The sequence below is a fragment of the Muscardinus avellanarius genome (genome assembly GCF_963383645.1).
Source record: "Muscardinus avellanarius genome assembly, chromosome: 12".
Lineage (NCBI taxonomy): Eukaryota > Metazoa > Chordata > Mammalia > Rodentia > Gliridae > Muscardinus > Muscardinus avellanarius.
Window position 1 is genome coordinate 58,072,451 of NC_137798.1, and position 10,782 is coordinate 58,083,232.

The window sequence follows — 10,782 nt, forward strand, 5'->3', positions numbered from 1 at the left end:
TCGAAGCCAGCCGTGCTGGCTTAAGAGACCCTGTTTCCAAATAAAAAAGTATAAAAAATAGGTCTGGGAGTGTAGCCCGGAGGTAGAAGGGCTTCCAGGATCCCCAGTACTATATAAAAAAAAAGTACAGTATGCATGCCATTGGATCATAAAATGCATCCAGATCTGAGAGATGTTACAGAACATTTTAGAATTGATATATACAAATACACAAAATTCAGTTTATTAAAACGCCATTGTTAGATAATTTACTTAAAATAGTTCATTGAGAGCTGGGCGTGGTGGTGCACACTTGTAATCCTAGCATTTGGGAGGCCAAGACAGAGAATCACGGTTCAAGGACAGCCTCAGCTACTTAGGCTCTTTGCAACTCAGTGAGACCCTGTTTCAAAATAAAGAATAAAAAAATAGGGCTGAAGGTGTAGCTTGGAGATACTGTCACTGGGTTCCATCCCCAGTACTGTCGAAAAAAAAGGAATAGTTCAGTGAGTGGTAAGAAATGTAATGAAGCATTAGATTTTGCCTCTTTTCTAGGATTACTTAACATGGATCTTTAATACCAGAATTTACCTAAGAAAGCTACTGTCGATTTTAGTACCCCTAAAAAGACAGAACTAACTTTGCTTTACTAGACAGATTATTAGTTCATCTGTATAAATGTCAGCAGGTGAGTATTGCACACTGTTCTGGTAAAGGCAGTTGTTTTAGAAAGCCAGTTGAGCTGACTGAGGGAAATCCAAACTCCAGTTGAGGTGGTATGAGTCACACAGATGAAAAATAGGTGGTCCTTACTAAGAGGACACAAAACTAAGATGTCACAAACTTTAACCTAAAAATTGTTCAATAAAAGACTCAAGAAAAGCATACAGGATTGCAACAGACTGTTCATACAAACAAGTTTAATGTAACATGGAATGCAAAATAATAGAACCATTAATAAAGTATCTCATTTGACTTTAAAAATAATTAAATAAAATCAACAGGACAACGACCAAAACAAATACCATTAGAATCACATTAAATAGGAAAATTTCCATCTGTTTCAAGGATGTAATAAATACAGTACCATACAATTTTAAATATTCCACTCAATTATATAATAGTCTGTTTCATAAAAATGTTATTTAAAAGAAAGGCTCAGATAACCCATGAAAAGAAACGGTTTTGTAAAAGTACATATGCCTGGATTTGCTAATTCACTGTTGGTACTTTAGATGTTTCATTATATTTGCCCCTGGGTAATTTTCTTTTTGCATGCTAGGGATTGGGCACAAGGGCATTCTACCTTTGAGCTACACCCCCAGCTCTATTTTATTTTGAGACAGGGTCTCACTAAGTTGTTGAGGGTCTTGCTAAATTACTGAGATTGGCCTTGATCCTGTGATCCTCTGGTCTTCGCCTACCAAATACTGGGATTACAGGCATGTACCACCACACCTGTCTGTCTTTTGGGTAATGAGTAATTACTATTTTTCACAGGTAAGACAGGTGGTATTTTACCTATATTATACTTTCAGAAGTATATGTTTTTAAGCATTTAAACTATAAACTTTCAAACTGGTTGTATTTTATCAATTAATTCTTCAGTTCTTTGTTATCTTAAAGGCTAACTGGGTTATTTTGCCAGTATCAAGATCAATGAATGCTTGATGCATTATATTTGTGACTAATTTGTCAAACTTCATGTAATTAATGTGAGAAATGATAGATCCCTAAGTATATTTGTTTCTTTGAAAGAAAAATATTTAATTTTGTGAAATTTAAAATGAGCAGCACAGATAGTATACATACAACTCCTTACTACCCACACTGCTGACAAGACATGAAGCCAGACTTTAGAAAAATACACTGCAAGAAAAACTTCAAGTTAAAAATATATGCCTTTGGTTAAAAATCATCTCCTATGATAATATTCATTTGTAATCTAAATCCAGAGCATATCCCACCAGCCCAAAAGTAATCTCCTAAGTGTCATACTTGTAGTATTACAATGTTGTTTCAGTCCAGTATTTATGGAGGTCCCTGGGTTGCAGCAACAAAATTTTTTTCAACTCAAGGAAGAGTAAAGCCTTGTATCATTACTTCCTTTGACAATTTTCTTAGATTTTTTTTTATTTTAGAAACCTCCGATACATGTAGTTTTCTTCAGATACTGTATATCCAAACTTCTTATAAAAACCAACATTTTGTGGCGGACATTCCAGAGTAATCTTATAACAGTTCAGTTTCTTGCTTAGCAAAGTAAGAGTTGATAATAACCTGAAATTTTAAAAAGGGAGACAGCATTTAGTAATCAAAATGATTTTTAGTAATCGAAATGTAACATGGAATGTTACATAAAAATCAAATTTCAGTTTTTATTAGTAATAGGCTTAGATCATGGTCTTTCCATTGCATTCATCTAAATATCTAAATAATAGCTGGGGCCTCGTGCCGCAAGCTTGTAATCCCAGTGCTTGGGAGGCTGAGACAGGAGGATCACACAGGTTCGAAGCCAGCCTCAGCTACTTAGTGATGCTCTCGGCAATTCAGTGAGACCCTGTTTCCAAATAAAGTATAAAACAGGTCTGGGAGTATAGCCCGGAGGTAGAAAAGCCTCCAAAACCCAGTACTACCAAAAAAAAAAAAAAATCTAAATTATAAATTAGCATTTAAACCACCAGTATATTTTTTAGTTTCAAATATAACTTAGTGATCTCCAGCCTATTAATAAAATAGAACAAGTACTAAACTTACCCTAAGCCCTCTTTAAAAGCACATATCATTTTGACACAAAAAGATGATCAACCTGTGTTTTTAAAAAAGTTCTGCTTTAGCCAGGCGTAGAGGCGCATGCTTGTAATCCCAGCAAGATTACTTGGGAACCTGAGACAGGATCCAGGTTCAAGTACAGCCTCATCTATTAGTGAGACCCTTTGCAACTCAGTAAGACCCTGTTTCAAAATAAAGAATAAAAAATAGGGCTGGGGGGTGTAGCTCAGAGATAGAATGCCTCTGGGTTACATATCCAGTACTGCCACCCCCCCAAAAAAAAGGTTCTGCCTTATAAAATAGACAGTAAAAGTATACAACTTAATAGTTGAACTTCTGATTTTTTTAAATACAACAAAGGAACCAGGGCACATCATATGACTTGTTCAAGTTTGTTTTCTACTAGTCTGAGAATATTACTCTTAACAGCTAACTTAAAATCAAGACATGGTGGTGCTCATCTGCAATCCCACCTACTTGGGAGGCTAAAGCAAGCTCATTGCCAAATTCAAGGCCAGCCTTGGCAATTGAGTTCCTGTCTCAAATTTAAAATAGCTGCAGACAAAGCTCTGCGCATGAGGCCTTGGGATTCAATTCCTAATACCCCCCACACGCATGAGATACACTGTTAACAGAATATATTTTTAATGTTCAAACTTTGAGGTAAAGCTAATACTCAATTTCTTCATTAAATTCAATCTAAGCTGCAGACTGAGAATGAGTTTATAATTAACCTAGGATTGCCTTCTTTCTGTTTACTTACAATTTGCCAAGCTGCTTTCCTCTGCATTCATCACTAACGACAACATCTTCTACTCTTCCTCTCTGAAAATATTTACAATATTTAAAAGATTAGGCATCTACAGTTTTGTTTTTAGCCAAACCAACAAGTGATAGTAAGAATTTACTGATGTTTTATAAACCTGAACTTCACAAGAACCAAAATGGAAAAAAAAATTTTTTTTTACTTACTACTATAGAAGAAACAATATAAAGAATGAACTTGGGCTTAATCATTTTGGGCTACATCCCCAACCTTCCCACTCTATGGTTTTGAAACATCTCAATTTACATCACTAAATATAATCTTGTCATGGACATAGTACACTACTCATTCTACTTTGCTTAATAACTATTTCAAGCATCCAAGGAAAATTTACCAATTTCTAGTACAGAGACTCCCATCAAAATTTATAAAACATAGCCAAGTGTGGCGGTGCATACTCAATCCCTTGCCTCTCTAGAAGTCCCATTAAGTAATGTAAAAGAAACTAAAAGTAAATAAGCCCACAAAAATCAATGATGAAGTAAAGGAAGACATTCGTGCATAAGAGAATTCAAAAAGGAAGATAAAGCCTCGTGTGGCGGTTCATGCCTGTAATGCCAGTACTTGGGAGTCAGAGAGGAAGATCACAGGTTTGATGGCAGCCTCAGCAGGTAGTGAGACTCTTGTCAAACTAGTTAGATTGTGTTTCAAAATAAAAATAAAGCCAGGCGTGATGGCACACGCGTATAATCCCAGCATTAGGAAGGCTTAGATGGGAGGATCATGGTTCACTAACAGCCTGAGCTACTTAGCGAGGCCCTTTGAGACCCTGTTTGAAAAATAAAAAGGCTGGGCATGGTGGCGCAGGCTTGTAATCCGAGTTTGGGAGGCGGAGACAGGAGAATCACGCAAGTTCGAAGCCAGCCTTGCTGGCTTAAGAGACCCTGTTTCCAAATAAAAATATAAAAAATAGGTGTCTGGGAGTGTAGCCCGGAGGTAGAAGGGTTTCCAGGAATCCCAGTACCACCAAAAAAAAGGGAAAAAAGAGGGTTGGGAGTGTAGCTTAGAGGTAGAATGCCCCTGGGTTCCAGCTCCAGTACTGCAAAAAATTTTAAATTAAAATTGGGCTGGGGTTATAGTTCAAAGGTAGAAAGCCCATGGGGTCAATTTCTAGCACCCTCCAAATTTTTTTCATAATGCATTCCATGTGTTCCTACTATTTTTATTGGATTACATAGGGGCTTCTTAAAACTTTCATGTGAGTTCATGGTGAAAGGAGACTAAGCATTATTATGCCACAATTAGAACAGAATATATAGTATTCTACAACCTTTACTATGTGGAAACTGATAGAAATTTATGCCAATGTAGTAGAATCAAAGTATTTTTGAAAAAACATTAAGGATTCTGAAATTATATACCTGGTTTTTCTATCACTATACCAAATATAACACCCTCAACAACTTTAGTAAGCAATTCACACTATATTGATATGTTTTCTTTTATAATCTTCAGAAAAACCCTGGGATAATTTCTATTACTAAGGGATTTCTTTTCTCTTCTTTTGGTACTAGGGATTGAATCCAGGGGCAGTCTACTTCCAAGCCACAACTCCAGCTCTTTTTATTCTTTTGTTTTGAAACAAGGTCTCACTAGGTTGCTGAGAATCTCACTACATTGCCAAGGCTATCATCCGTCTCAGCCTCCCAAGTACTAGGATTACAGATGCGGGCTACCATGCTCATCTTGCTAAGGGATTTATAAAAAGCAGTGAAAAGGCAGATTTGTCCCCAGGCACTGTCTGTAATCCCAATACTGGGTGACTGAGATAGGATCAAAGGTTCTAGGACAACCTCAGCAAAGTTTGTGAGACTCAGCAACCAAGTGAGACCCTGTTTGAAAAAAAGTGGGTGAGAGCTTAGGGCAGAGCTCAGGGTTAGAATGCCTCTGGGTTTAATCCCCAGTACTATAAACTCAAGAAAAAACAGACTTGTCTAGTCGAGATTCAAATTCACTTTTGCTAGAAATTATCTATTTTAATATTAGCATTGTGAGTACATACCTTAGCACAGGAATGGATGAATTTATGTTCTATAATCAGAGTTGCTGTAGCCACAATTTGTCCTAGGGTCACATCTTCCACAACCGTAACATAATAATCACCAGATTCCTTCATATGCTCAAAAGATTCTGTGGAAATTGGAAGACTGTGTTATATATGTCTACATTCTATCAGGTCCCAGAAAAATACCAGGACTGAGAGCCGGGTGTGGTGGTGCACACTTGTAATCCCAGCATTTGAGAGGCTGAGATAGGAGGACTGCGTTTCTCAGCCAGCCTCTGCCTCTTAGTGTGGCCTTTGCAACTCAGTGAGACTCTTTGTTTCAAAATAAAGAATAAAATAAGGCTGGGAATGTAGCTCAGAGATAGAAAGTCCCTGGGTTCAATCCCCAGTACCACACACACAAAAAAAATTAATTAAAAAATTACTAGGATTTGCAATTATAGGTTTTGCTGACTGAGTATTTAAAGCTACTTAACCATATTATACTTTTTTTTTTTTTTTTTAACATGGATCTGGGGATGGAACCCAGGGGCATTCGACCTCAGAGCTATAACCCCTGCCCTATAATTTATTCTTTATTTTGAAACAGGGCCTCATTGAGTAGCTGAGGCTATCCACAAACCGCGATTCTCCAGTCTCCGCCTCCCGAATGCTGGGTTTTACTAGCATGTGCCACCATGCCCAGCTTAGTAATTTACTTTTTATCTCTAAAAATATATTAAAAATGACCAGCCAGGCATGGTGGCACACACTTGTAATCCCAGTACTTGGGAGGCTGAGACAGGAGGATCGAAGGTTCACAGCAATTTAGTAAGGCCTTCTGCAACTTAGGGAGACCCTGTTTCAAAATAAAAGAATAAAATAGGGTTAGGCGTGTAGCTAAGAGGTGAAATGCCTCTGAGTTCAATCCCCAGAAACAAACTAACACACACACAATGACCAAGGAGTCAGGCATGGTGATACTGTAATGCCAGTACTTGAGAGGAGGATCAGCGGGTTCACAGCCAGCCTCAGCAGCAATTTAGTGAGACCTTGTTTAAAAAAAAAAAAAAAAAAAGGTCTGGGGATGTATCTCAGAAGTAGAATGCCCCCTGAGTTCAGTCCTCCATACCAAAAAAAGGCCAAGAGTTGAGAGTTGAATTATCAGTAATCAGTATTTATTGGAATCAAGTCCATAAATTTCAAATAATCTGCTAGCAAAATAAACTAATACTGATAAGTTATTTTAAATGAAAAGTACTTATAATACATATAAATTCTGTATGTTGCTTTCTTTTTTCTGTGGTGTTAGGAATAAAACCCAGGGACATTCTACCTCCAAACTACACCTGCCCTCCCCCAACCTTATTTTAGTTTTTATTTGGAAACAGTCTCACTAAGTTGCTGAGACTGGCTTTGAACCTGTGATCCTCAATTACAGGCATGTGCCACAATGCCTGGCTGTATGTTGCAATTTCTATGACAAATTAGAACTTCAATATCTTCATTACTATTTTAGCTAGATTTCCTTATTCTTTACTCAAATAGAATAACACTTTGCAAATTTCAACTAGAACATGTTTGTATTTTATAATTTTTAGTCTTGGTTTAAAAGTATTTTTGTGTATGTGTCATACTAAGGTTTGAACACACTGGCACTTTACCTCAAGGCCCTTTTAGTTTTTATTTTGAAACAGGGTCTTGCTAGGTTGCTAAGAGTCTCAATGAATCGCTGAGGCTGGGCTGTAATCCTCTTGCCTCAGCTTCCAAAATTCTGGGATTACAGGTATGTACCACCATGCCTGGCTTCAGAATATTGAGAAGACACTCTGCAATTTTCCCTTAAGTGGTTTTAAGTGTTTCATGATTACATAGCTCCTCTTTTAGAAACAGAATCATTGTTTTTGTTTTGAAAACACCTTACAAAGTAGGTGAAAAATATGCCTCCACCTCCGGGTACTTTTTCCAAAGTCACATAACAAAAAGCAAAGGTACTTCTCCTTCAAGTGATTTTTAGTACTTATCTTACTGGAAAAACACTATTTCTCATCTAATCTGATGTGCATAAAAAGAGAAATTCAGAAGTTAAAATCCAAGCCTAATAGCTCATTTTGTTTGTTTCCACATTACAGTATGAAATGGGAATGAGTACATTCAATGGAAGAAAATTAACAGAATCAGAATGATGGTCTTCATTTTCAGGAGGGTCAGAGACAAACAAAGCTACCAGCCAGGTGTGAAGTGTGGAGTGCACACCTGTAATCCTGGCTTGTGAGGCTCAGGAGAATCAGTTTCAAAGCCTGCCTGAGCAACTCAGACCCTATTTCAAAGTCAAGTAGAGTTGGGGAATGCCCCTGGGTTCGATTCTTTCCTTCCTCCCTCCCTCCCTCTCCCCCCCCTCTCTCACACTCACACACACACACACACACACACACACACACACACACACACACACACATTAATTTGTTCCTAATAAAGTAAACAAATTACAGAAAACAAAAATGCAGCATTAGAACACTGGATGAAGTTAAGGTTCTAGTCTTTCCTATCACTACCTACCTATGGTCTTGGTAAGACCTGGGTCTACTACCTGGTCTCTCTGTTATGCCCATTTTCTCATGGTCTCAAACAGCTGACAGAGGGGATCACACTAACTGCCAATCTTAAATTCAGTGTTAGGACGAAAAAACGTTAGAATGCATGCTGTGTGTGTGTTTTTTTAGTTTGGTACTGGAATGCCTGTGAATAGTATAACCATGTGAAAAGAAACACTACAATAAACTATCCTTAGAGCTGCCCTATTTCCTTTGCTACACTCTAAAAGATTATTTTGCAAAACAAGGTAATTACTACATTTGGATTTATTCATTTATTTATTTTTTGGTACTAGGGATTGATTGCAGGGCATTCTACCTCTGACCTATACCCTCAGCCCTATTTTATTTTTGTTTTGAAACAGGGTCTCACTAGGGTGATGAGACCCTGCGATGAGACCCTCACTACTTGTGGAGGCTGTCCTCAAACCTACGATCCTCCTGTCTCAGCCTCCAACTACTGGAATTACAGGCTGGCGCCACCAAGTTAGGCCCCCAAATACAATCTTACTTCCCTTTAATTTCATTTGGGGAAAAGGCTGTAGTACTTACTCATAAATTGTTCAGGGCTGACAACTCCAGTCTCTGTTAGCTGACCCAGTACCTTAAAAAAACCTTGTTTTGGAAAACAAGTTTCAAGTCAGAAGAGATAAACAAAAGGAAGATAAAATATGAAAAGAAGCAGTTTGTTAAGTTTGTGGGAAATGAGCAATCTTTTAAAACTTACCATCATCATTTAATCGTTATTAAAAAAGGTTAAACTCATGCTTATTATTTTCAGTAATCACTAAACAATAATGTTAAACAGTTTTTACCTTCATAAGGTTTTTAGAATAGTATAGACTTTAATATTCAATATTCATAGAGCCAATACTTAATTTTTCAATGTAATTTTTGTTAACTTCAATTACAAGGTATGCCAGATTTTCCCCAAATATGTGATTTGGTTTAAAGTGCAAGATCCCACTATGACCAGATATATTATTTATAAAAGTGTAAATAATATACCACCAAGACTATTATTTTAAAGATACCTAGTTAATTTCATTAATGTTACTGTGAAGAGCACATTTATTTTTTCTTTTTCTTTTTTTTTTTTTTTTTTTGGTGGTACTGGGGTTCCTGGAAGCCCTTCTACCTTCGGGCTACACTCCCAGACCTATTTTCATATTTTTGAAACAGGGTCTCTTACGCCAGCGCGGCTGGCTTCGAACCTGCGCGATCCTCCTGTCTCTTGCCTCCCAAGCGCGGGGATTACAAGCGTGCGCCACCACGCCCGGCCTCTATTTTTTTATATTTTATTTGGAAACAGGGTCTCACTAAGTTGCTGAGGCTGGCTTCGAACCTGCGCGATCCTCCTGTCTCAGCCTCCCAAGCGCGGGGATTACACGCTTGTGCCACCACACCCGGCCTGAAGAGCACATTTAGAATTTAACTTTTCTGTATTCAATAATTTGACCAAAATTAGTTTCCTTCCTACACAGAAAAACTGCAAAGTAATATGTTAACTTTTAATTACCAAAGTTTAAGGGAATTACCAAATTTTTGAGAATCTGGATATTAATAAAAGAAGTAAATGGAAATAGACAAAAACCCTTTCAACTTATCAAAGGAAAATTATCTCTACCCTCACTTTTCAAGCTTCTTAGAAAAAAATTCTTCCTAATGTGTTATACATAACTTCTCTTTGTTTATGAGAAGTGTTTTTCAAAGAAACACTGATGCATTTAAGTCATTTGAAATAGTTTAGTCATATTTGGTCTTAGCCATGACATATATTCATTGGAACTGAGTATTCCAGTCACTTTAAAAATTTAGACCAAAAGTCCTATTTTTTAAAAAATCAGCATTTTATCTATAATGTTTATAGAGAAAACAGAAAGCTAACTAGAGTTCTAATCAGGATTTAAAAACTAAGAGAGTCCGTACCTCTATTTAAATCAGCAGTACAAAGAGGCCTCAAAACCAAACCTTCTCCGGGTTGTGTTGGAGAAATGGCTGGAGAAAATGTTGCTGTATTCTGACTCCAGTCCACTTCTTCGAGCAGACTTGGATCAAACATAGGAGTTTCATCAGGTTTCATCTTTCCAAAAAGGTCTAAAAATTTTAAATGTTAAGGATTTTATTTAGTAAAAGGAAAGTTGTGATTGAGAAAGTTAACAGAGTACCCCATATGAGTAATGCAAGCTATTTTGCTTTAGCCTATCCAGAATCTAACATCATATGCCACAACTAGAGACGTATAAGATATATGTGTATATACAAGTTATGCTTATAAGATAGAAAATAGATTATTAAATAAGTAAGAAGTTTTAAACATTAAAACACTGTTTTCCAGCAGGAGTTTTTTTTTTGTTTTGTTTTTTTGGTGGTACTGGGGATGAAACCCTGGCTACACTCCCAGACATATTTTATATTTTATTTGGAAACAGGGTCTCTTAAGCCTGCGAGGCTGGCTTCGAACCTGCACAATCCTCCTGTCTCCGCCTGCCAAGCATTGGGATTACAAGTGTGCGCTACCACGCCCGGCAGGACTTTATTTCTTGTTGTACTGGAGATTGAACCCAGGGGAATTCTACCTCTGAGCTACACCTCCAAGTGCTATTTTATTTTTATTCTGAAGCAGG

At 37.2% G+C, this 10,782-nt stretch overlaps 1 protein-coding gene across 4 annotated transcripts; it reads right to left on the reverse strand.

Moving 5' to 3' along the window:
• Positions 1–2,111: 2,111 nt before the first annotated feature.
• Positions 2,112–10,247, reverse strand: GNPNAT1 (glucosamine-phosphate N-acetyltransferase 1; the record flags this gene model as incomplete). 4 transcript variants are annotated; one of them, XM_080706966.1, is made up of 5 exons in its annotated part: positions 2,112–2,259; positions 3,515–3,576; positions 5,580–5,707; positions 8,708–8,770; positions 10,085–10,247. In XM_080706966.1, 5 exons carry the CDS (start codon positions 10,236–10,238, stop codon positions 2,112–2,114), a joined length of 555 nt encoding a protein of 184 aa, XP_080563092.1. The 4 variants fall into 4 exon arrangements, with proteins under 4 accessions (XP_080563092.1, XP_080563090.1, XP_080563089.1 ...); XM_080706964.1 differs by having other exon boundaries at positions 3,515–3,594; positions 10,085–10,238; XM_080706963.1 differs by having other exon boundaries at positions 5,580–5,724; positions 8,704–8,770; positions 10,085–10,238.
• Between the last annotated feature and the right edge of the window lie 535 nt (positions 10,248–10,782).